The sequence below is a fragment of the Dermochelys coriacea genome, chromosome 2, assembly GCF_009764565.3.
Source record: "Dermochelys coriacea isolate rDerCor1 chromosome 2, rDerCor1.pri.v4, whole genome shotgun sequence".
Taxonomy (NCBI): Eukaryota; Metazoa; Chordata; order Testudines; family Dermochelyidae; genus Dermochelys; species Dermochelys coriacea.
The window spans coordinates 50,570,896-50,598,693 of record NC_050069.1 but is presented as its reverse complement, the minus strand read 5'-3'; the positions used below and the strand labels follow the sequence as shown (position 1 = coordinate 50,598,693).

General features: G+C 40.7%; 1 protein-coding gene across 14 annotated transcripts in view; it reads left to right on the top strand.

Moving 5' to 3' along the window:
* The window catches only part of RALYL (RALY RNA binding protein like), a 629,175-nt gene that overhangs the window by 559,474 nt on the left and 41,903 nt on the right, over positions 1 to 27,798 (top strand). For 12 of the 14 annotated variants that reach the window (XM_038392746.2, XM_043507669.1, XM_043507668.1 and 9 more), the window contains 2 exons: positions 19,918 to 19,965; positions 26,937 to 27,100. In XM_038392746.2, coding sequence (XP_038248674.1) covers positions 19,918 to 19,965; positions 26,937 to 27,100 — 212 coding nt within the window. The remainder of the gene's footprint in view (positions 1 to 19,917; positions 19,966 to 26,936; positions 27,101 to 27,798) is intronic. The other 2 variants (XM_043507667.1, XM_043507670.1) reach the window with 1 other exon arrangement.

Genomic DNA, 27,798 nt, shown 5'->3' with positions numbered 1-27,798 from the left:
CTGGAAGGATCTAGTTACATAGAGTGTTGGAGTTCTTAGGAATTGGCTTGTTTTGGCCTTGTTTTGAAATGGGATTAGCTTGATTTTTGGCTTATTATGAAAATCGGGGTGCTTGTTTACCCCGTGAAAGTTGGCAATTGTGGCAAGGGTAACAGTTGGGGGCCAGGGCAGTTTGCCCCAGGCCTCCATTTATAGATTCATAGATACTAAGGTCAGAAGGGACCATTCTGATCATCTAGTCCGACCTCCTGCACAGCGCAGGCCACAGAATCTCACCCACCCACTCCTATGAAAAACCTCACCCATGTCTGAGCTATTGAAGTCCTTAAATCATGGTTCAAAGACTTCAAGGAGCAGAGAAGCCTCCCTCAAGTCAACCATGCCCCATGCTACAGAGGAAGGCGAAAAACCTCCAGGGCCTCTCCAATCTGCCCTGAAGGAAAATTCCTTCCCGACCCCAAATATGGCAATCAGCTAAACCCTGAGCATATGGGCAAGATTCACCAGCCAGATACCCAGGAAAGAATTTTCTATAGTAACTCAGATCCCATCCATCTAATATCCCATCTCAGGGGATTTGGCCTATTTACCCTGAATATTTAAAGATCAATTATTTACCAAAATCCCATTATCCCATCATACCATCTCCTCCATAAACTTATCGAGTAGAATCTTAAAGCCAGATAGATCTTTTGCCCCCACTGCTTCCCTTGGAAGGCTATTCCAAAACTTCACTCCTCTGATGGTTAAAAACCTTTGTCTGATTTCAAGTCTAAACTTCCTGGTGGCCAGTTTATACCCATTTGTTCTTGTGTCCACATTGGTGCTGAGCTGAAATAATTCCTCTCCCTCTCCTGTATTTATCCCTCTGATATATTTATAGAGAGCAATCATATCTCCCCTCAACCTTCTTTTAGTTAGGCTAAACAAGCCAAGCTCTTTAAGTCTCCTTTCATAAGACAAGTTTTCCATTCCTCGGATCATCCTAGTAGCCCTTCTCTGTACCTGCTCCAGTTTGAATTCATCCTTTTTAAACATGGGAGACCAGAACTGCACACAGTATTCTAGGTGAGGTCTCACCAGTGCCTTGTATAACGGTACTAAAACCTCCTTATCCCTACTGGAAATGCCTCTCCTGATGCATCCCAAAACCGCATTAGCTTTTTTCACAGCCATATCACATTGGCAGCTCATAGTCATCCTATGATCAACCAATACTCCAAGGTCCTTCTCCTCTTCCGTTACTTCTAATTGATGCGTCCCCAACTTATAGCTAAAATTCTTGTTATTAATCCCTAAATGCATAACCTTACACTTCTCACTATTAAATTTCATCCTATTACTATTACTCCAGTTTACAAGGTAATCCAGATCCTCCTGTATAATATCCCAATCCTTCTCCGAATTGGCAATACCTCCCAGCTTTGTATCATCTGCAAACTTTATTAGCACACTCCCACTTTTTGTGCCAAGGTCAGTAATAAAAAGATTAAATAAGATTGGTCCCAAAACCGATCCCTGAGGAACTCCACTGGTAACCTCCCTCCAACCTGACAGTTCGCCTTTCAGTAGGACCCGTTGCAGTCTCCCCTTTAACCAATTCCTTATCCACCTTTTGATGTTCATATTGATCCCCATCTTCTCCAATTTAACTAATAATTCCCCATGTGGCACGGTATCAAATGCCTTACTGAAATCTAGGTAAATTAGATCCACTGCATTTCCTTTATCTAAAAAATCTGTTACTTTTTCAAAAAAGGAGATTAGGTTGGTTTGGCACGATCTACCTTTTGTAAAACCATGTTGTATTTTGTCCCATTTACCATTGACTTCACTGTCCTTAACTAATTTCTCCTTCAAAATTTTTTCCAGGACCTTGCATACTACAGATGTCAAACTAACTGGCCTGTAGTTACCTGGATCACTTTTTTTTCCTTTCTTAAAAATAGGAACTATATTAGCAATTCTCCAATCATTCGGTACTATTCCTGAGTTTACAGATTCATTAAAAATTCTTGCTAATGGGCTTGCAATTTCAGGTGCCAATTCCTTTAATATTCTTGGATGAAGATTATCTGGGCCCCCCGATTTAGTCCCATTAAGCTGTTTCAGTTTCGCTTCTACCTCTGATATGGTAATATCTACCTCTATATCCTCCTTCCCATTTGTCATGCTACCATTATCCCCAAGATCCTCTTTAGCCTTATTAAAGACTGAGGCAAAGTATTTGTTTAGGTATTGGGCCATGCCTAGATTATCTTTAACCTCCACTCCATCCTCAGTGTTAAGCGGCCCCACTTCTTCCTTTTTAGTTTTCTTCTTATTTATAAGGCTATAGAACCTTTTACTATTGGTTTTAATTCCCTTTGCAAGGTCCAACTCTACTCGACTTTTAGCCTGTCTCACTTGATCCCTACATGTTCTGACCTCAATTAGGTAGCTTTCCTTGCTGATCCCTCCCATCTTCCACTCCCTGTATGCTTTCTGCTTCTTCTTAATCACCTCTCTAAGATGCTTGCTCATCCAGCTTGGTCTACAACTCCTTCCTATGAATTTTTTCCCCTTTCTTGGGATACAGGCTTCCGATAGCTTCTGCAGTTTTGATTTAAAGTAATCCCAGGCCTCCTCTACCTTTAGATCCATAAGTTCTTCAGTCCAATCCACTTCCCTAACTAATTTCCTTAATTTTTGAAAGTCAGCCCTTTTGAAATCAAAAACCCTAGTTGCAGATTTATTTTTGTTAATCCTTCCATTTAGTTTGAACTGAATTAGCTCATGATCACTTGAGCCAAGATTGTCCCCTACAACCATTTCTTCTATGAGGTCCTCGCTACTCACCAAAATTAAATCTAAAATGGCATCCCCTCTAGTCGGTTCAGCAACTACTTGATGAAGGAATCCATCAGCTATCGCATCTAGGAAAATCTGAGTCCTATTATTATTACTAGCACTGGTCCTCCAGTCTATATCTGGGAAGTTAAAGTCTCCCATGATCACACAGTTTCCATTAGTATTTACTTTATTAAAGACATTAAAAAGGGCTGTATCCATATCCAAATTAGATCCCGGAGGTCTATAGCACACCCCAAGAGAGAGGGGTCCCAAACCAAGTGGTGTTGCAAGCTGGCACGTGAGGTCACAGCGCCACTCACTGAAAATAGGTCTGGCAACCCTTCGGTCACAACAGAGGGACCACCAGGCCAAACCTAAGTGGTGCTGTGACCCCGTGTACCTTGATTGGGGAACTGGACCCAGCCCTGTGAGACAGAAACCAATGCTACTCTTCCAGGTTTGGACACAGTAAATACACATTTAAAGTTTCATTTGTATTTTCATTTGTCAGTATCTAGTACTATATTAAAATTTATAATATATTTTCTGATCATTAATATTGAATTACAAATTGTGTTGTTATTATCATCATCCATCTAGGCAGCAGCTACCATGCATGTGGACAGTACAAATATCCTTTTAGCTTTTCAGGTTCACTGACACCCATGATACAACAGCAATGCCAGATAGTTACAAATAATTTTAAACTCTTTAAATAAAGAGGGTGCTCAGAGGGTCAGATTGTCTAGTGGCTGGCACACCTGACTTCCTGCCCCTTGCTTCTCTGGCAGAGGTACCTCAGTTCTTAAGGAGGTGTGGTAAGTGGACCTGGACCTTCCCTCCCTCCTCACCAGGGCCCTCTGTGAAGCAATGCCTGAACAGGGACCTCCCAGTAAAGAGTCTAGGTCCATTGCCCTGGGCTACTTCTGACCTCTGTCATTCTATTTGGGGCGTGGCTCTACAGTCTGTTTGGACTATAATGGCTCAGTTCAAGTAGTGGCCACTTGTGGATTTTTTGCAGCGTTCTGGCGTGCTTCAGGTCCTTCTGGGCAGGACAGCAGTAAGATTGATAGGGCCTAACCCCAAAGTATCTCAGATCCTGGGTGCACCTCCATCTCCGTAGCTGTTTCCCTTGGTTAGGGATTCAGTGCTTCTTCCCCAGAGGCTGTCCCCAGCCATCAGGCTCCTAATGATGGTCTCTTCATATAGGAAGGCAGCTAACTCCTGCCTTTTGGCCAGTCAGCCCAGAACTGAGCCAGGTTCTTTCCTTTTCTTCTCCCTCCAGTCCTGGCATTGGCTGTAGGTACAGATGGGTGGCTCTCTTTTACCCTTTTTTTCTGGTGTGAGGTTCCTCAGCTTCATCACAGGGATCCGATAGCCCTTACTCACATGAGTAATTAAGGGACACAGGATCAATCCTCTAGGGGACAGGCAGAATGCAGAAAACAGATCATTTTTTCTGGACACCTCTGCCTTTTATCTCTGGTATCACCAGCAGATACTCTTTAGTGACTACAGACCATTAAGCCCATCCTCATTCATTACATTATTTAAAGTTAAAGTTAGCCAAGGCCTAGTTCTAGTGAAGCTGGGTTTTAGAATTGGTTGAATCATTCTAAAAAGAGGTGAAGGTATTTTAAGAACTAAATGGGGCAAGTTCATTCCAAGGCTACTCATGGCATCATATTATTCAGACTAATACCAACTAATTTCTGAAAGTATTGGTGAATCCCAACATTTTCATGAGTTTTAGAATTAGTAATTATTTGTCAAAGTCTTCCTACTGGAGTAGTGCCAGTTGCTCTTCATTATTCTCCTATCATCTAATTAGGGAGCAAAAACCACAGTTAGATTTCCAAACCACACACACCCTATAAATAACAAATACAAAACAATCAAAAGTGCACAAACAACCTAGAGGCTGAAATGTGTTCACATGAACTATTTGTCAAATATCTAGGAATAGTGAATACTTTCACAGAAACCAGGATCGAATCATAGACAGAAAGAAGGGCTAAATTAGTTGGATAATTTATTTGAAACTAATAATTTGACCAGTGCTATTGAACTTTGTGTTACTGGATGATCTAGAGCAGGAGAAATGAAATTGCAGCTTTTGGGATGCTGAAGTCAGTGCAGCAGAAAGAATTAGACTTCATTAACACAGATCCTTTGCATCATACTGAGTCAAACTGTTCCTGTCTCTACTGTACTGATAGAAGTAGTTGCTGGGTATTGTGTTAAGCTTTGTTTCCTTGCAAAATGAAGCTCTCCTGTATAGTCAATAGAAAATATTAAACATAATCATACTTTATATCTGTGCTCAAATGCCATTTGGTTTCAACCAGACCTTATCTAGGCATCAATAGGTAGACATATTTCATGTTCTGTCTGATACTTTATAGGCTATAAAACTGTCGTGCTGTGTAAAGCATTCATAGAAAAATAACTTCACAACCATGTAAATCCAATATTGATGAGTAATGGTAATGTGTTTTTTCTGGGGAGAAAACAGATAATACTAGAGGTAAGATCAGCAAGCATATACAAAGAGAGAGAGAGACTTTAAGAGTTTCAATTCCTTCACAGAGTATTGTGGATTATAGGACAGTATGCTATAGGCAAAACCGAGAAGTAAATTATTATAATAGCTTAATTAATAGACTATACAAAAGCAAATTTACTCTAAGATATTTTTGTACTGCTGAAGTATAGTGTGGTTGACCTGTAGTGATATAAACATTGTAAATGAAAACTTCTCTAAATATTTATTTGTGGTGTCATATTCTTATTAGTACATTAATTTTCTCAAGCAATAGTTTGCAGTTTATAAATGTAATGTAATTTTATGTTTCTCAGGCAAGGAAGGGCTGATTGTCTTAGAAACATGATGATTAATGTATCTCAGTTAACAACAATTACAAATGTGTCTTTCCAATTGTGGGATTGAATTTATTAGCATTTAACGATCATGGACATATCTTCACTTTTTCTGGAGCAGGTAACACTGTATACTCGGATACCATTTATGAATTCTATATTAAAATAGAAGAAAATATTTATTAAAATATTACTAGATATAAAAGCTGTTGAATAAAGCACATTATAAAAGTGCATTAGTATTATGTTCTTAAGGGATAAGAAGTATAGGAAAATATAATTAAATATTTTTCCCCATGAGTATTTTGCTAAAACAACAGGTGTGTCTATTTTACTGCTTCATTGGAGCTTAATGTACTGGGTATGTTGCTTAGCAGTGCTGACACATATATCTGCTAGTGTATGTACAGACTAGCAAAAAGGCCAGTATCCCAATGGAATGTTTCATTTCACAGAATGTTGCTATATTCTAGTGCCACATGTCACCTCCAGCTGAGAATATTGGGCCAAAATCTGCTCTCAGTTATACCAATGTAGAATTAGAGAAAATCCATTGAAGGAATTGGAGATAATGCCAATTTACGCTCAGATAAATAACAGGATCTGGGCCATTGACTTCAACAAGTTATTCTGGATTTACACAGAGGTAGCTGGGAATGGAATGTGGTTACTATTATTTATTATTCATTACTTATTAAGCATCATTAATTACTTCATTGTTGTATAAATCATATATACGTTTAGTCCCTACCACAAGCAGTTACATGGGAATTAGACAATATAGATTTACAATATATTGAAGGACAACACAAAGATTATTCATGTGAAAAAAATAAGTACATAGGGGAAGCTTAATGCGGGGATTTGAATGCAGTAACAAGAAGGTTTGATGGGATAGAAGAGTGGGAGCCAGTGGAAGTTTTCAGAAGGAGGGATGACATTGTAACACTGATAGTCAAGGAAGATCTCAGATGCAGTGGTGATGTAGCCATGTTGGTCCCAGGATATTAGAAAGACAAGGTGGGTGAGGCAATATTTTTATTGGACCAACTTCTGTTGCCGAGGGAGACAAACTTTCAAACGTGCACAGAGCTCTTCTTCAGGTCTGTGAAAGGTACTCAGAGCGTCACAGCTAAATGCAAGGTGAAACCAATTGTTTAGCATCAGTAGTTAACACAGGATACGTTTATTGTAAGCGCAGAAGCTTGTCTCTCTCACCAACAGAATTTAGTCCAATAAAAGATATAACCTCACCCACCTGTAATATCCTGGGACTAGCACAGCTACAACACCACTGCATACATATTCCAAGGGACCATTCAAGGTGAAGGGCCTGCTAACACTTCTCCAGTCATAGAGGGGAAAGGGGGGAAAAAAGGGCTGGGGAGAGGGATGTAAGTGGTTATAGATTGTTATAATAAGCCATAGGTCCAGTGTCCTTCCTATTCAGTCCATGATTTTCAGTATCTAGCAAAGTTATGAATTTAAGCTCCAGCACTCAACTTTTGAAGGTGTTGTGCAGGTTTCCTTCGAGGATGAGGACTGAGAAGTCAGATATAGAGTTATCGCTTTGTGAAAAGTGTTCACCTAGAGGTGATATGGCGTTTTTGTCTTTTATCATTTTTCTGTGTGAGATCATTCGAGAGTGTAGTGACTATTTTTTCACCCACATAGTTGTTATTCGAGCATGTAGTGCACTAGATGAGGAACATCACATGTTGTGATAGGCATGTGCAGGACCCATGGATCTTGAAATGTGTGGGGTGTGTTAATCATTATATCATTATCATAGTTGAGATATGTCTACAGGTTTTGCATCTGTTCTTGCAGGAACTGGCGTTGCTTTGAGTTGGTGCATCCTGGTTTGTGTGGAGCTTGTTTCTGATTATGGGCTTTACAGGCTTGGGGTGTTGCCAAGGCCAGAAGAGGGGGTTCAAGAAAGATCTTTCAGGATGTGGTCTCCATCGAGCAGTGGTTGTAATTGTTTGATAATACCCTGTATGGGTTCCAGTGTGGCATGTCACATGACAACTAGAGGTGTGCTAATTGGAAGGGATTTTTTCTGTATTGAAGCAGGTTCTCTCAGGGTATTTTGTGGCCCATTCTCTGATGCAGCTACTTCTCTGGTGGGGTGTCCTTGTTTGGTGAAGGCTATTTAAAAAGGTGTATATCCCAGTGTAGCATAGCGAAGCGTCACCGGCGTGGTGCCTCCTGCTGGTCATCTGGGAATTAGCTCTTTTCCAGCCTCAGAGAGCCCTCTGCTGGCCGGTGTCTCACCTGCCTCAGGCCCCCATGTCCTTCCCAGACACCAGTGCCCTTTTCCTTGGGGTTCTGCCCCAGCAGTACCCCCACACTCTGGGTCTCCCCTCCCAAGGGAACCCCCAACCCTCTAATCCCACCTTGCCTCAGAGGCTACTGCCAATGATCATCTAGCCCCCTTTCACTGGGGCAGACTGCAGTCTATTATGGCTACTCATTATTGGCAAGGGACTAGGATCTGCTGCCTTTGCCTATCCCCAGGCTGCCCCTCTGCCCCAGTACCTTTTGTAGTCCTTCAAGGTCTGCAGCCTGAGGGTTTACCAAGCTCGAGCTCCCTAGCACCACACCACACCACTTCACTTCACTTCACTTCACTTCACTTCACAGCCCCATCTGTGGCTGCTTTCCCAATTAGCCTAGCCTTTCACAGCCGCAGCCCTCTCCAGGGCTGCTTTTAATCCTTGTTCCCCAGGAATGGGGCAGTTGCCCCACTATATTCAGACTTTCTCCTTGGAGCATATTCTGTGGTATCTGGCTGTAGATAACAGATTTCTTAGTGTTTGGGCTGATTACTGGATCTTTGAAGATAGGTGTGGTGATCTTTGGGGTTTTTGTGTATAGTTGTCTGCAGGGTTCCATTGCTGAAGCTGATTATGGTGTCCAGGAAGTTCATGCTAATGTAGGAATGTTCTAAAGAGAGTTTAAAGGGTGGGTGGTGGTTGTTGAAGTTGTAGTGGAAATCTATGAGGGAGTTTATGTCATCTGTACAGATGATGAAATTATAATTGATATATCTCAGGCAGAGGTGAAAGTAAGCCGAAAGTAAGTCCAGCAAGAACCAGTACACCATGCTGGATTGGACCAGCTTCCCCAGGCTGGCACTTTAAAGGGCCCGGGGCTCCCTGCAGCCCAGGGCTTTTTAAGTCTGGGAACTTAAATTAATAATTTATGCTAGATACTAAAAAACATGGGCTGAACAGAGAGCCTGGATTTATGGCTTATTATAGCAATCTATACAACCCACTAACCCCCATCCCAGCTTTTTTTCCCCTTTCTCTTTCTGACTGGAGAGGTGTTAACTTGCCACTTAACCTTGAATGGTCCCTTGAAATATTTCTTAACTACTTAAGCTAAACATTCTGTTCCACCTTGTATTTAGCTTTGACACTCTGAGTATATTTCCCAGACCTGAAGAAGAGCTCTGTGTAAGTTTGAAAGTTTGTCTCTCTCACCAACAGAAGTTGGTCCTAAGGAAGATCTTGGCAGCTGCATTTTGTATGGACAAGCTTGGGGCAACTTGTATGTCAGAGAGGCCTGAAAGAAGGTTGTTACAATAATCAGGACAGGAGATTGATGAAGGCCTAGATGATAGACTTATCAATAGGGTTGGAGAGAGAGAGCATTTTTATGGATGCTTTCTTTTTTATGTCTGACACAACTACCGTGAATGATCATCTTCACTCACTCATAGACATAGCGTGGGCAATCCATGTTGGCTTCTTTTTCTTTATCCAGGCCCACCTTTTAACTGGTCTCTTTGTAGAAGGGATAACTCATGAGGTGCTTAAATGATTTGAAGAATGGAAACAAAGCGCTCAGTACATTTGGAGTCTCAAGCTCTATCTGTACAACCATATCAGGTAGAAAATGTTGACTATATCAATTACCCAATGCAAGTGGTGAGCAGATAACTTATCTTTACAAAACAGTGTGAGTGCTCAAGAATATAAGGTAGTTGGACAAAGCATGCATGCTGGGAATAGAAAAGAAGAAAGGCTACTGAGCCGGGGGTAAAAGTAAGTAATTTCCCTCTTTTTTTTTCCTTTTTGTTTTCTTCTATTTGCCTCCTGTCTTCTTTCTCTCCTACCACTTCTTGTTTGTGAAAAAAGTGAAGCAGCACATCCTTCTCCACAATATGGAAGCATTCTTTTATACGGGAGACTCTTCTCCCACTTCCTATACGAATTTGGCTTTATGAGAAGTTGACAGGTACAGTGGTTGCCATTAAAATGTCAGCATTTTCCAATAGTTACTATACAGTGAGTCAGAGATAAAATAGTGTTTCCTTATTCTTAGAGTAGGACATAGATATAGTATTTCAATTATTGCCCGGAGTTATCTGTTGATAAATATTGATATTTTGTATGCTGCTTACCAACTACACTTTTGAAAAAACAAGTGATGAAGAATAGGATAAAATACTGGGCAACCAAATTATCTTTTGATTGTCCAGCAATAATAGGCCTGTTTCCATTCTCCATTATGTTGGTTTAAATCAGAAGTCATTCCATCAAAGTCAACAGATTTACACTGGTGTAAATACTGTCTAACAGATCAAAATCAAGCCCACTTAATTTCAATGGGCTAGCGCCAGCATTTTATGACTCTGCGTAAAGGAAGAAAGAGCCAGCCCTTGAATTTGTTGTTGTTGTTGTTGTTTTGTTTTTATAACTCTGAAATTGTCACCTTGTAATTAATGAATCCTTTATGTACTGTGCTTTTTTTGTTGTTGCATTCATTGCTCCTCAGGCTACCTCTCTTGAGAGTATATAAAGTTTCCAGAGCTTTATTTTTGTAATCTAAAGTGGTTATTCTTTCAGGAATCATGCTGCAATTTAATTTAATTTATCAATCTGCCATTCAGTGAAATGCTATAGCAACATTTGAAAAGCTTAAACCCATCATTTATCCCTATACTTGTTGATGACACTCTCCTGCACTTGTCAAACTGAGTTAAATGGCACTCTTGTGACATGTACAATATTACCAATAAATTGGATAATCAATCATGTATGTGTACAGTTTGATAGGAGTATCCTGAATACATTGAATTCAGAACAGATTTTTAAGGGGCGGAAGCTCATTACCCTTGAGCTAAAAAAAATACTGTCGTGGCATCAAGGCTGGCCTCACTTGCTCTATACAATTAAAGGACACCTTGGGAAACGGTAAGGTAGAAAACTTTTTCATTCTTTGGTCTAAAGTTCTCTTGGGGAAAATGTAAGAAATTGGAGATTACATCAGATGACAAAAAAAAAATTTACCGGGGCAGAAATACATGGAAACAGTAAGTAGATTTATTTAGGATTCTTGAACTAGAAAAGTAATGATGCAGCATTTGGTTTCTAAAAGCATTGAACCAACCACAGTCAAATGCATTGTGCACACATGCACAACAGAGATTTTTGAGCAGGAACAATAATAATACTTAGCACTGATGCAGTATGTGACATTCCTTGGGCTACATTTCCATTAGAGATCCTTTTGCACCTCTCATGCACCCTATGTTGCTCTGACAACAGGGCCAGTTGTTTCTTAGAATCAGAGAGCCTTATCCCTGATGTCCTTGATATCCCCTGTTGCCCCGAGAGGTGTTCCTCTGCTGGGGAGAATCTATCCCTCAGTGTGCTTTACAAGCTTAGACTAATCCTCACAAATCCCAGGGAAGGGCCTAATGTTACATATTCCACTTTGAAAAATGGGGCCTAAGTGGCTTGTTCACTATTCATGCTGGTCACCAGGCTCAGGATTTCCCCAATCACATTTTAGTGGCAAACTACTTTCATCTTGTGAATGTGTTTTTGAATGTGGAGTACAAATATTTCCTAACAGTACATACAGCCTCTGGTCCAAACCAGCTCCTATGAAGTTAATGAGGAAACTCCCTTTCACTTTTCTGAGTGCCGGAATCAGGCCCTTATTAATTATATACATGGCTTGTTATAGCAGCTGTTTATTTAAAAGGTAGAATTGACTGAATTGTGCCTACAAATGTGAAGGCAAGAGAGAAATTAGCTTTATTATTACAGTCAGGGTGCAGTTCCTGTGTGTTGGACTTTCAAGAAATCCTTTTGATTTTCCCACAGAAATCAGAAATAGTCTATGTAAATGACTGTATCTCAAGAAAGCGTGTTCCTTTCTGATCTCTAAACAAACCATGCTGATCTTGTCAATTTCCTTTGTAAGAATTTGCCTTCCAGTCCTTCTAAATGTTCCCTTCCTTCTTTTCCTAATCCAGACCTACAGAGAAATGTTAGAACCTTTGAAATGATGACATGGGTCTTTCCTGCCTTAATTTTATACACACAGATCAGTATTTACATGTTGGACCCTTTGATTTGCCTAAATGTGCACAAACACAATTAAAATTGACCAGTAATTGAAATTTGCAGGTAATCAGCTAATTTGAAACTTTACCATCTTCAAGCATTTTGACTGGGAGGGAAAACGGGGTGGGGGCCCTTGCCTACTTGAAAAGGTGAACTACACCACAGAAATAAGTTAAAACTTACATTTTCTATAATTCCTTTTTATCCTCTGGCACTTTCTGGTTTCTGAGAAACCCTCCAGAACATGTTAGTCTGAGAAATCACTAATGATATTTGTCCCTTGACAGTAAGTATGTCAGCAAAAATCAGACTCTAAAGACTTCAGAGTAGCAGCCGTATTAGTCTGTATTCGCAAAAAGAAAAGGAGTACTTGTGGCACCTTAGAGACTAACAAATTTATTAGAGCATAAGCTTTCGTGAGCTACAGCTCACTTCATCGGATTATCCCCAGAACAGATGTAGCATGGGCTGCAAAATAAGTTTCTCCCAATGTGTCTCAACCCTGACCTAAATGGGAGCATCTCTATTGTAGAGATGGTAGTTGAGTCCCCCTGCTCCTTCCGTCTTTGGCCTCAGTGGTGAGCTTGTCAATTAATATGCTAATTAGTGCCAATTGTATAGTTGTTTTTGTGGGATGTGGACTCCTGTCCACTAAGAACTGGACTGAGATCTCCAATTTATTTCAAATAGACCACAGAAAATCAATCAGGTGACACTGGCTTTTAATAACTACCAGCCTAACATGGATTCAGCCTGACAGTTTAGAGGTGAAAGGCTCCATATCCCATTGTTAATTCCCTACATAGGTCAAACAGTTCCCCAACTTTAAATTTTTGACTGCAATTTTTAATATTTAGATATCAGTTTAACTTAGGCTCAATCCCGTTTGTATTAAAAGGATACATTTTTTGCAATCGTTCTATGTGAGAGGAGAAATGATTTTACAAATGACTGGATTACTAGTTTAAATCATTGTGTTGACAAGTACTTCCTAAAGAGAGTTGGACTGAAAGAATATTGCTTTAGTATTGAATATTTTTATCAAGCGTTGACAACAAAGGAGCAATTGATGGAGTTAGTGGTAATAGTGCTGTCAATTCTATTAAGATGCATTGTGCCTGGTTTATAAACATTTACAATTTACAAATAAATCTGAATCTGTATTGAAGAAAGCAAAAGAGATATTAGCTACAGGGTAAATCACATCAATCTCTTACTGCAATAAAAATACTGAAAACAAATTCTGCTCTCCATTACTCCACTGAAGTCAATTGAGTTGTCTAAGTTTTAAAAAGAAAAGGAGTACTTGTGGCACCTTAGAGACTAACAAATTTATTAGAGCATAAGCTTTCGTGAGCTACAGTTCACTTCATCGGATGCATCAGATCATGAAGTGAGCTGTAGCTCACGAAAGCTTATGCTCTAATAAATTTGTTAGTCTCTAAGGTGCCACAAGTACTCCTTTTCTTTTTGCAAATACAGACTAACATGGCTACTACTCTGAAACCTAAGTTTTAAAGTAAATGAGAGCAGAATTTGATCCTTGGTTTATAAAAGTTTATAAAACGTTTTGCTGCCACAGAATGTTGATCACAAAAAAAGCAATGTCCTAACATAAATAAGAGCTTAATAATTAATAAATTTAATTCAAAGGTACATAGAAATGCACAATTTTGCATTTTCTTGACTGAAACACATAGAACTCTTGATACTCAACTGTCATGTGCCTATGTTCAAAATTATACCTGTGAAAATCTACGGGAATCCTTTATTCTTAAAGACTACAGAATTTAAGGTGAAATGTGGTTTAAAAATACAGCATCTCCAGCAGCACACAACCAATTCCAGCAGGATTTTTTTTTTTTTTAGTGATGTTGAGCTTAACAGGAATTCATCTTACTTTTTCACTGATGAGTTTTCTTTTGGCTCAGAGTGAGCATTACAGGGTGTTTTACTGTGTTTTTCATTTTGTTAGTAGCTTCATGCACACAGTGCTGTTGTTAATGTTGCAGAGATGGCGTATGTTTGTGGGTAGGTTATTAGCCAGTTTTCAATGCCATTATGAAACTGCTGATTCAACTAGTCCACAGGATTGTTTAAACCTCTCTCTGTTTCCAGCGTGCTGTATATTTGGGAAACTAGACAGTACAAGTGGATTCCTGCAGCATCTGTAACACAGATTGGTTGCTAGGGAATAACTCTCAAGAGGTTAAGAGCCCTGCAGTCACCTTGATCTCTGGGCCAATGATCATCTGCTAATTTGCAGCTCCATGTTCTGCAGTGTAGCAGTGACTAAATCATTGTGACTGACTGTTGGCTTGGAAAAGTGTGAGCAATTAAGGCTGTAGGTGGGGGGGGAATATATTGGTCCTTTACAGTCTCATCTCATTATTACAGTGTTGTCAAGCATTGAAAAATCATGAATTAGCTCCCCCCGCCAAAATCATGACATTGACTTGAGATCATGAGATTGTTTAAATGACACATTTTGGATTCTTTATTTTTGAGCCTTTTCAGGTACAGGTGGTTCATATTTTCAGTCTCTTATCGACAACCACCAGGGCTAAAAACTTACGGTAATGATCTGAGGCTATGTCACTATAACTTATGAATTCTGATTGATAGTGTGAAGTGGTATTATGAAAAACTTCTGTATAATGAGTGCTTATATGTATGTGGATCCATCATCACTGACAGATGCTGTAGCAGGAGCACACCAGGCAGAGATACAGTGGGGTGGTGCTTCAGTCTCAAGGACCCTATTCAGTGCAAACACCTAAAGGATGGTGAGTGGCATCGTTAGAAAACCAGTGTAGCTGACTCCTCTGAAGTGATGGAGGAAGGAAGGAGCTGTGGAAAATTATTCAAAAGACAGAACAAAGGTGGCCAGGAGGAGTTTAAATAGCAAGATACGCAGGAATGGAGGAAGCCAGACAGAAAGAGCAAGCATGGGGCAGGAGAGAGCAAAGTCTCAAACTGGGGAAGGGACTTCATGAGGGAGAGAGGTCACCCCACATGTAACACTCTGCATGAATTGAGGACACCTTGCCTGCCTGCCTGCTTTCTTTGCACCCAGATGGTCCCCAAGGACTCACAAAGGAAGGGCAAGCTAGTGAGGACATAGCAGTTTAAGACATTTATTGTTTTGTCTGATCCATACTCTCCTGAGCTCTATGTGATTAAGGAAAAGAGCATTCATGTGTTAGACTCTGGACAAAGTGTGTGTTTTATGCTTCAGTTTCTGTATGCCCTTGAGAGTAGCTTTACACTGTATACCAGAAGCTTCACATCTTTGGTAGAGTTCTGTGATGGGGTGCGTTTAAGTAGCTGAATATCTTGGGGGTCAGCACCAGTCCTTGGACTAAGGGCAGGTGGGCTGAGGAGCCTCATTTCTGAGATGGGATAGCAGACTAAGTCTGTGCACAGAAATGTCCCACAAAGAACAGAGGATGATAGCACATAGATGTCACACCTAAAGTGCCAGAGAATTTTTTGCGTAACTGTATTACTACTATACATTTTTAATACATGGGATTTAATAATATGGCATTCATAGCTCCCTGTACAAAGTCTCAATTAAACAAGCTTTCTCCAGGAAACTAATGACAAGTTGTGGGGGGAAGGAAGGGGTGGGAAATGCAATTCATTCCCTTCTTCTGGGGATTGACCGAAGAGCTGCATTGTAGCCTCTCTATGTCCACTGTTCCAGCCTAGGGAGTGAAGTACCAGCTGCAATTGCCTATACCCGGTATGCCAGTGATTGCAGCTACTCAGTTGCCAGATGTGTAGATCAAAAGGCCTCCTTTGCTCCATTCCAATGGCCCTTCTCTGCTTATTTGTCTACTACCAGAGTAGAGCCTCCTTCACCACAACTTGCAGGGTATGCATACACCTCCTGTACAGATCCTGCTCTTCTCCACGCACCAGTGCCGTAGGATTTAGTTAGCATGAAGGGCCTTGAATGAGCCTTCTGTTTCACTCACAATACACAAAACAGTCTTGACACGGAAATAGGTAACCTTGGGTAGCCTATCAAATGGAATGTACAGGGGAGTCCATCCTGCAAGAGGCAGGGCTTCTTCTTACCCCACCGTTACTTCAGGAGGAATTGAGGACACTTGGTAACTTGTAAGAATGCAGGGCAGGCACCTCAGCAGGACTGAGCCTTAAAGAAACTATTGTCAGTAACTGTTATCTTTCCAAATGCATTTATCTACCCCATTTTAGAGATATTTTGGAGAACGCCTCTACTTTTTTAGTCAACTGCTGGTGTTTCTCAGGATGAAGATTAAAACTAGAGAAAAAATTGCACTCCCCCTTTCTGTCTGATTTTACTGCAGTTGTTGAAATTTTGGACCCAATAAAAGATAATTACAACCAACGTGGTATTTTGGACAGTAAGACCAGAGTGTGACAGTATAAAAATCTTTTGATATAATTAAACAGGTTTTTTTAAAAAAACAGAAAAACTAAGAGCTCAGGCAATAACCAACAAAAATTAGCAATTTAATCCCTCGGCCATTGGCCTGGAACGGCGAACCACAGCCAGCGGGAGCTGCGATCGACCGAACCTGCGGACGCTGCAGATAAACAAACCATCCCAGCCCTCTAGCAGATTTCCCTGACGGGCCATGAGCCAAAGTTTGCGGATCCCTGCCTTACAGGGTAGTTTGCTTTGATTGCAAAGGAAAGCTTAAACAGTGTGATCCCTACCCACAGCAAAGTACTTGTAAAACATATTAAAATGATAAGCATTAGCTGTATTGTAAATAACGATGACATCTGTTGGCATTCAGTAGCAAAACCAACAGCTGCTGTTTTGCCTAACAATGGGTAAAAGGTGGGGCTTAGGTCTCTGTACAAAGCCTGAATAAATTTCCACAGAAGGCCATCCATCACAAGGGCTAAGGAGAAGGAAATCTACCCTCAACCCATATTCAGGTTGTGGGGCACTTTTACAGTTAGATTATGGCCACTGCTATGGCTTGCTGAGCTCTCCTTTTTATAGGGTTTTTGGCCAGCATGCAAGTTCTGCTCATGGAGCCTCTGCCTTCACCACACACCCTTTCTCCCCTCACCTGTAGTTGCCTCACAGAGAAAGACTCCTTGGAACTTGGCCCTGTGTTGCACAAGGAAACTGAGGAGTCCTCGTGTATGGGCTTTCCTTAGGGTTGAGTGAATATTTCATGGCATGAGCTCCTGGTATGTTTTGGGTTTCGGTTTTCATTGTTTCAGGCTTTCACTTTATTCCCCCCTTTGTTTCCTCCTTTTCCTGCCATTATCCCCCTTTTCAGAGGCAAAATGGAAGAAGGGGGAGGATGGAGTCTAGCCCTTTGCTAGGTGTCATTAGCAGCAACAAGGACCAGGTACAAACATATGTCTGAGGATCCTATCTAAAATGTTTGGATGGAGCCTCCAGCTTAAAAACTTATCCACTCCCATGTTTTAGGAATATAACATGTGACATACACTCACATGTACATCCATAAACTTTATAGGTGTTTCTTCCCCATTCACAAGCACTCACCAGGAGTATTTAGGAATATGAAACCACAGATACTTTTTATTTGGGGAAAACAAAATGAACATCTATTTATATAATAAAATGAAATTATAAAACCTAAACAGTGTGAGGAGCCTGGGCAACCCCCAAGTCTCCCTTATTAATTAACCAATTTGTTGGGGATCAGAATTCTTTATTCACAACACAACCCTCACCCACCTAAACTCACTCGCAATTAGACTCAGGAGTTGTCAAATGGGTGCCAGGTGCTGGTTCTGTTCAGCCTGTCTGCTTCAGTCCCATGACATCTGATCCAATTCCAACCAGTGCTTGCCAGGTCTGGATCCGCAGTCAGCTCAGTCAGACCTGCTACTTCCAAGGTCTGGTTCAGTGAAATCTACAACATCTGCATGGCTGCTGGTACACACAGCAGCTTCACACAGGGCCCTGAGTCCCTGGGTGGAAAACCCAGAACAAAACAAGACTTCTATGCAGACAAGACCCTTTCTAAGACAGAACACCCACTCCTTTTGAGCTATTTGGGGCTTAATACTCAACCTAAGTTCACAGCGTGTTCGCTCAGGGTGACGCACCTTCTCCAGGGTATATCTTTTGTGATTTCTGACCCCTTTCATAAATACAGTTGCATTCATCATTTAATATATTTCCCCAAACCAGCACACAAACAGTCCCCCCAAACAATATAACAAAATGTTGGTACAGAACTGCATTGGGGTGACATTATAATCTATCTAAATTACACCTGTCAGAGCTAGCTTTTTCCCCTTTCTCCTAAAAGACAGTTTCTTTTCCCTTTTCACCTTCCTAGCTCTGGGCCTTACAAAAGAAAAAAAAAAAGAAAAAGAAAGAAGCGGGGCATAGGAAGGAAAAGCCAAACATTTTCAGTTAAATTGCACACACAGAGAAATATTTTAAAAAACGGGTTATTTGCAAAAACTTCAAAATTAAATGTTGAAGGAAAAAATCGGAGTTTTTGTTTGTTTGTTTTTCCCCCTCATCAGCTCTGCAAACAAGGATTGTCCAAAACATATTATCCTGTCATGGGGAAGAGCCATCCCTGATAAGACACTTACTGTTGTATGTTTTCATTGTTGTTTTTTTCTGCACACATTTTCTTCTATTTCTTCATCCTTTCTAAATCCTGCCCTCTCTCCTTTTTCTTTTCTAGTTTCTTGTCTAAATCTTCTAATTTTTCCTTTGATAATTTCTGTATCTTCTTCTCTTTTATTCTTATGCTCCTGGCTCATTTCATAATGAGTTTCACCCCCACTTACTTGTAATAGTTTATCCTCTCAGGCATCTGAAGCAATGTGTGTTTTGTCTTCCCTGACCTTGGTCGACTACCTGCAGTAGCTGGGAGAGTAAAAAATCCCCTGCAGCTCATTTTGTTGTGTGCAGACCTTTTACAGCTCTTCAGCCTTCTTTTTTTTTTTTGGCCACTGTGATAGACTTCATTACTGAAACTCGCTACAGTGGCAAGAGGTGATTATTGTGACTGGGATACTCAGGAATGACCATGCTAAATTGACTTTGCACTTCCCATATCAAACATGGTTGTTCTTTAGGCCTTTCCAGTTCCCACCTGCATTTATTTGCCTTGATGTCTCCTTACTCCAGACAGTTTCTTCCCATCTGTTTCAAAGTGGCATGCATTTCCCTTTCAAAACCTAAAGGAACGTCATGGAAACAAACCTCAGGGAGAAGTTAGTGTTTGTAAGATACATCATCTGTTTTCCTAGGATCGCTTCTCTTTCTCCTTGTACATGTTTACGGTTTTTTCAGTTAGAAGGCTCAGGCAGCAACAGTCCCATCATCTCATGTTCTCATGAGCCAAATGTTTTCATCCCCTGCCTGTTGTTCTTAATTACAGGCCTTTTTGACTCTCCCACTGGATAACCTAGATGAACACAGAAAGAGGGAAGAGGAAGGCCACAGATTTGGAGTCCTTGCCTCATTTGAGCCCTAAGAATTAAATAGTCATTTAATCACCGAGCTGTTATGCTGTATTAATTTCTTTCCATATGCACTGCCAGCTTCTTTCATTGCTATGTAGGGGCTGTTAATAATAATTCACATTCCCAAAAGTACCAAAGATTGGTAGTATGCAAAATATCATCATTTCAGATTTAGAAATAACCTTGCTAAATCCTTTTCATGGATTAACAATTATAGAAATTTGGGGGGCTGGAAACAGTCTTCAAATGTTTTTTTACTGTGAAAATAAATTAATATTACAATAATACCACAAATATTTTAATGAAAGTAATTTTTCTATATGCCAGTTCATTATTGCTTGTTGTGTTCTTTCCACAGAGGTTATGTCTTTGATTATGATTACTACAGGGATGATTTCTACAATCGGTATGTGTGATTTTATTTCTATAGATCCTACAAAATTTTCACTATTTATTTATAATGCTGTCACATAATTTACCTAGAGAAGGTTTTGGTTTTAATTTTACACAATATTCATATTTAATTGCATTTTGGGGAAAAACTCTCTAGAAATAGACTCAATATAGGATGAGATTTACAGAAAACCTTGAAGATTCATCTCCTCCGCTCCCCGGGTCCTCCCATTTCTTCACGTTAAGCAGTTCTGTTGGTGTCCTGACTGTCTGAAAGCTCTTTTTTGAGCTTTTCCTTTATTGAAAAATTAAAGGATACAAAAGGAAAAGTCTATGGTTTCTTATCCCTGCAGAGTTCTTCCCCAGTATGATTTCACTGGGATACATTGCAGGTATGGAAGTTCTTTAAGTATGAGGGTTTGAGAAAGTGTTTGGCTTGATGTTTATATTTGTGAAATATCTCCTGAGAAATGTGTTCTTTCAGGCCTCTCTCGAGAAAGTTGAAGAGATCTGCCATCATGTAATCATTTGCATATACTATTCTGCAGTGACTGCAAAGGTATAGATTCAGATAGGGTATGCAGAACAGAGGAGGGCCATTTTTTTTATAGCACCTTACAGGAAGAACAGACCAACAGTGAGTGGGGCGGTCTTAATGCCACCTTTGTGCCCTACACATTCTTTCTTGATCAAGGGTCTCCCCATCCCTTGGTGTGAGTCAGAGCAGCACCAAGTGTTACTCCAAGTACTACCTAGCGTAGCTGCCTGTTGGACACTCTGGGGCCAACAATAGCCAGAGTACAGTGCTCTTTTACCATACCTCTTCCCTCCTATTTATAAGCCTGCCTCCAGCACATACCTACACTAGGGGCTGCAGAGGAGAGTAGTGTGGGGCTGCTTTGCCAGCACTATGCCAGCAGGGGAACCCCTTTATTCAGGGCAAAGGGACCATAGCAGGGACAGAACAGGGCCTGAAATTTTAGGGGGAAAACAAATGAAGTGATAATGTGTCCTGTAAATCTATATTTGGAAGCATTTTAGAAACAAAGAAATTTCCTCCAATAGGCCACCTCTGCAGGTTCCTTTGTGGCCCTTTGTTTTGCATCCCTTACTCAATGACCCTAACACCTCAGGCAGCACTGAAGATGGTAGACACCTGGAACTGTGAGCCAGCACCTCATCATACTCCCACTTTATCAGACCCTGGTAATAGTATAGTGACCTCATCCTAAGAGAGGTTCATTCGTGGTGTTTTCACCTTCCCTGGCTTCTTGCTCTGAATTTCTTCATCGGAGTTGTTATGATGGTACAAGCATTTCACAAAGAACTTTTTTGTGACTGATTGTCCCCAAGCATGAAAGCTATGTGAGTTCTGCAACCCTACAGCCTACCTTAGGATTCAGTAATCTAGGTGTAATACAAGGGCAACAAGAATAATTAGAGTAAGAAATAAATTACATATGAAGACAGATTGAAAAGATTGGGAGTGTGTAATTTAGAGAAAAGATGATCGAGAGGGGAGGTGATAGAGGTATACAAAATAGTGAGTAGTAGAGAGAGAAAGCATGGTATAGAATTGGGCACTCCTATTTACTATTTCTCTTAATACAAGAGCAAGAAGACAGTCTATGGTCTTGCTTAGTTAGCTTCCTAACACAACCAGGCTATTAATCACTAAAGTGCTCTCCTCTGGGCTATTCCAACCCTGTCTTTGCCTTGCAGGTTAACAACAGGTATACTCAAGTCCCTTTGATTCAGGTGGTATCCAGTTCCTGACAATGGTTACTCACAGAAATCCCAGATCTTTTTCCCCCAGAGGAGCAGTGTACTCCAATTTAAACTTAAACCCCACTCCTGTATAACAATCACCACTTTTAATAAAGGTTTCAGAGTAGCAGCTGTGTTAGTCTGTATCTGCAAAAAGAAAAGGAGGACTTGTGGCACCTTAGAGACTAACAAATTTATTTGAGCATCCGATGAAGTGAGCTGTAGCTCATGAAAGCTTATGTTCAAATAAATTTGTTAGTCTCTAAGGTGCCACAAGTCCTCCTTTTCTTTTCACTTTTAATAAAAAGGCTTATTTAAGAAAGAATGGAGAGTTAACTAGAAACAAGAGAGAGTGGTGGAAACAAATGGTTATGATACAAAACAAAATCATAAAAAGCAAAGCTGGGTCTACTCTTATTAAGAGTTCCTTTCTTATCTAATAATAGGTTTTCCACTCCAAATTTCAGTCTGTTACAGAGCTGGCCAGCTTCACAGGAGCCAGGATCCAATTTTTCTTGAGAACATCTCTGCTCCCCAAGATGTCTCCTCAGTGACAGGATACAGGGTTTCCCCACCCTATGTGAAACCAAAAGAATCTTTTATCTTTATTCATAGACAGGGTGATTGTCTGTTGTAATGTTCCTTTTTTTTACCTTCGGGAGGTTTCAGTTGTTTGTGGTTGTCTCTGATGGTTTTCCATTCCTAGTCTTGGGATGGAGGAAGGCTAGACAACTGAGCCTTACATTACACTACCGGCTAACCAGGGCAGAGCGACAATCCCTCCTGCTTGAATGGGCCATCACCTAGGCATATGATCTGGTGACTAACTTTTACTCCAAGTCCATAAAGCATATTTGCAATATAATTACATTCTTCCTTAAATATTACCCATACATACATCTCACAATGATTATGAATCTTGACAAGTTAGCTTTCTGTAGACCTTATTCTTCATGGATAAATGTCCTGCAAGACATGTTTGATGTAGTGAGTTTGTCAGGTCTGAGGTGAGAGTTGTTTGCAAAGAACAGGGGGGATCCTTTGCCAAAGAGCCTCTGTGTCACACTCAAATACTAACTGTGGGAGGTTAGGTAGAAAATTCCAGTGTGGACAGGTAATTCTAAGAACATAAGAATGGCCATACTGGGTCAGACCAAAGGTCCATCCAGCCCAGTATCCTGTCTGCCGACAGTGACCAATGCCAGGTACCCCAGAGGGAGTGAACCTAACAGGTAATGATCAAGTGATCTCTCTCCTGTCATCCATCTCCACCCTCTGACAAAGAGAGGCTAGGGACACCATTCCTTACTCATCCTGGCTAATAGCCATTAATGGACTTAACCTTCATGAATTTATCTAGTTCTCTTTTAAACCCTCTTATAGTCCTAACCTTCAGAATCTCCTCAGGCAAGGAGTTCCACAGGTTGACTGTGCGCTATGTGAAGAAGAACTTCCTTTTATTTGTTTTAAACCTGCTGCCCATTCATTTCATTTGGTGGCCCCCAGTTCTTATATTATGGGAACAAGTAAATAACTTTTCCTTAGTCACTTTCTCCACATCACTCATGATTTTATATACCTCTATCATATCCCCCTTAATCGCCTCTTTTCCAAGCTGAAAAGTCCTAGTCTCTTTAATCTCTCCTCATATGGGACCCGTTCCAAACCCCTAATCATTTTAGTTGCCCTTCTCTGAACCTTTTCTAATGCCATTATATCTTTTGTGAGATGAGGAGACCACATCTGTATGCAGTATTCAAGATGTGGGCGTACCATGGATTTATATAAGGGCAATAAGATACTCTCCATCTTATTCTCTATCCCTTTTTTAATTATTCCTAACATCCTGTTTTCTTTTTTGACTGCCATTGCCACTGCATGGACGTCTTCAGAGAACTATCCACAATGACTCCAAGATCTCTTTGCTGATTATTTGTAGCTAAATTAGCCCCCATCATATTGTATGTATAGTTGGGGTTATTTTTTCCAGTGTGCATTACTTTACATTTATCCACATTAAATTTCATTTGCCGTTTTGTTGCCCAATCACTTAGTTTGGTGAGATCTTTATGAAGTTCTTCACAGTCTGCTTTGGTCTTAACTATCTTGAGCAGTTTAGTATCATCTGCAAACTTTGCTACCTCACTATTTTACGCCTTTCTCCAGATCATTTATGAATAAGTTGAATAGGACTGGTCCTTGGGGAACACCACTAGTTACCCATCTCCATTCTGAAAATTTACCATCTATTCCTACCCTTCGTTCCCTGTCTTTTAAGCAGTTCTCAATCTATAAAACGATCTTCCCTCTTATCCCATGACAACTTAATTTATGTAAGAGCTTTGGTGTGGGACCTTGTCAAAGGCTTTCTGGAAATCTAAGTACACTATGTCCCCTGGATCCCCCTTGTCCACATGTTTGTTGACCCCTTCATTGAATTCTAATATATTAGTAAGACACGATTTCTCTTTACAGAAACCATGTTGACTTTTGCCCAACAATTTATGTTGTTCTATGTGTCTGATAATTTTATTCTTTACTAGTGTTTCAACTAATTTGCCCGGTACTAATGTTAGACTTACCAATTTTTAATTGCCGGAATCACCTTTCTAGAGTCCTTTTTAAATATGGCGTTACATTAGCTATCTTCCAATCATTGGGTACAGAATGGTCCACTACAGGATATCTTATACCTCCGTTGAAACTTTGTGTACTGGTCACCGTCTCTCAGGATAGTGACGCACTGGTTGGATCCAATATGGCAAATCATATGATTTATAATTAGGGCCCTACCAAAATCACAGTGGCGAAAGACATGTCACGGACCATGAAATAAGCCCTTCCCCATGAAATCTGATCTCTCCCTTGCTGCTGGGAGTGCCCAAGCCAGGGGGCTTCAAGTTCTGGCTGGGCTGGGGGGGGAGAGGACTTGTTCTCCCCCTGCATGGCTGCTCTCACTTTCAGGGGGAGATCAGACCCATCTCGGAGTGCCTCCCCCTGCTTCAGGAAGCTTCAGCCCCAGATGTTCCTGCAGCTGGAGGAGGTTTGTGGAAGTGGGTCCCAGCCATTGGGGAGAATCCCAGTCAGGGGGTTTCTAGCTGCCAGTCCTTGCTGGGCTGAGGAGAGACAGGACTTGTCCTTCCCTTGCATAGCAGTTCTAGGGGAGTGCAACGTGGGGAGATCAGACCCACTTCTGCATATCTTTTGGGTTGGGACCCCCACAGTTATAACACCATGAAATTTCAGATGTAAACGGCTTAGCTGAAAACATGAAATTGACCAATCTTAAAACCCTCTGGCTGTGAAACTGATCAAAATGGACCGTTAATTTGGTAGGGCCATATTGATAATAAAGCATACCATATGTACACTAAAAACAGTGTTAACTTTTCAGTGATGAACTGAAAATACAGTTAGTTAACTGTGTTGAGAATTGAATATTCACCTTAAGTTGAAGGACTTTGTAATGCATGTGGCACAGGGTTGTAATAAGAGAATATGACACAACCGGATTAAATGACTGTGGAATTAAGGCATAGATAAGTAAAGGCACTCTGGTCTAGTGGATTAGGCATGTATCAGGCAAAACATACATCAGGAGACCTGAGTTCTAATTCTGGGTCTGGTTCTGATTTGATATTTGACCCTGAGCAAGTCCTTACTCTTTCTGTGTGTCTCTTTCCACATATTTACCTAACTCAGTCACAGGAGATGTGTCATCCTTGCTCTGAAAATGAAGCACTATATAAATATTATTATTAGCTATTACTAAAGTTTGAAGGAACTATATAACAGCACTGCACACAGAGAGTAAATGTCTTTCCCCGCTATTTCTGCACAGAGGACTGGAAACTGAGTTTTCATTAGCAGATTTTCCTCCTCAATGTTCCATCGGATTTGGTGTTCACCTCCCAGAGGAACAGGAAGGAAGTTCAGCGCACAGAACCTACATATATGCTGAGATCCACCAGAGACCAGGACTGTTTGTAAATTATGTCTCCATTCTACCTCCTGACCACTCCCTTTATCTCCCGCTGAGCCCTTGGCAGCCTGACTCCCCTAGCAGCAGCAGCTAGCCCCCAAACCCTGCCTAGGGGGCATTACAGCATTCAGGAAACCTCCGACCTTCCATGGTTTGGTGTCCACCATCCTTTGCTGTCCCTTCCTATTCCTCATCACCACCCCTTGCTGCCCCTTCACACCCACAGAAACCGATCACCATAGAGCTGCAAGGGGACTTGCAAGAAGGGGCAAGTTAATATCAATGAGATGGTGAAATCCCCCTGCCCAGATCCTCCAGTTTTTTATCCCCTCCCTAGCCCACAGCTTTTATGTTCTAAATGTGTTTCCTAGTCTTTCTGTCACCTTTTTATCTCTCTCCCCTTGTCCCCTGACTTGTGCACAGAATAGTGAACTGGTATTGATCCACTGTGTTTAGGATTCAAGGAATTTAGTTGGGGAACACTCCATTGTGGGGACTTAGGGAGTATTTTAATTTACTTGAATGGGAATTTTTTGATTTCATAGTTGTCATAATGCAGAGGGCCCACACTAGGGTCATCCATTAAAGTAGTCCCAGGAGTTTTGGTGGTTTCAAAGTGTTCCATCTTTTATTTAGAAGAATACATGTCACTCTGGCTTGGACAGGTTCCACTCTTTTAATGCCTTCCTCTGACAGACGCACACCTCTCTCAGTGAAATGTCCCTTACGCAATTGCATGGGTGGTGAAATCCATCATTTGGCAGCATGACACTGTTGCACTATATTTCTTTAAGGCAATGTTTGGTCTCAGGACTGTTCATCCCCTTTAATGTGTGTGCAGTCTGAAGTTGGAAAACTAAAATCCAAACCATGCATGTAATAAAGGAGCCAAAATGTCATCACGACAAAATGTGTAGCAGTTATTTGTGCTCAATGAAATGCAGTGGATCTGCAGAGAGCAGGAGATGGATTTTCCATGATGCAAATAACAGAGCTCCATAAAGCATCCCTCATTTAATTACACAAAATCTGAGAGCTATGCACACTGGGCTGTGACTGAAATCCAAATATGGCACTTAATGTGCAGAGGTCCTTGAAATCTAATTTGACTGATATGAAGTGATTGATTTGAAAGAGAAATTTCCTCAAAAATAACATGAAAATTTAATTGACAGGATCACCAGGACATGAAACCACATCTCAAGGTTTGTAAAACTATTCTCTTTTTTTCTCAGATTGTTTGATTACCACGGTCGTGTCCCACCACCACCTCGTGCAGTGATACCATTGAAGCGCCCTCGTGTGACCATGACAGCAACTCGTAGAGGGAAAGGGGTTTTTTCCATGAAAGGGGGATCGAGATCAACGTCTAGTGGGGCGTCTTCTTCAGGATCCAAATGTAAGTTGCTTATATCAGTTAGCTTATCTTGGAACTGGCTTTAATAAGGGGAAACTCTTTGTAACTGTTATCCTGATGGTTACTCTGGTTAAGGTTGTTACCATCTTCCATTGCAACCCTTTGTTTTAGTCCCTTTATTACTTTGTCTTGGAAAATTGGTTTTGCTTTGAGAATTGCCAGACTTACTCTGAAAGCAAAGAAAAACATTTCTGCAAAGTTTGGAGGAAATCTATTTAATGGCATTTCAGTTACAGATCATTTAAAAATTACCCTGATTTGTAATGTTGATTCTTGTCTAATGTTCACCTTCCTCTATGTCAAAAGTGGCTTGTTCAAACTTTCAGTGCCATGAGATCTCCTTGGCATCTCATAGAATCATAGAAATGTAGGGGCTGGAAAGGACCTCAAGAGGTCACCCCACACTGAGGCAGGATTAAGTATACCTAAACAATCCCTGACAAGTGTTTGTCTAGCCTGTCCTTAAAAACTTCCATTGACAGGAAGCTCATGCACCTGCTATACATGAAAGAAATAGGCTGTAATTAAGCCACATTATGAAGTATTTTGTTGTAGACTGTTTGAGGCCCAATCCATCTCTCACAGATTTCTCACTGGGAATTATGGGCCCAGTCCTGTTCTCATTGATATCATTAGGATTTTGTTTGCTCTTGACTTCGGGGGAGGGCAGAAAAAGGAGA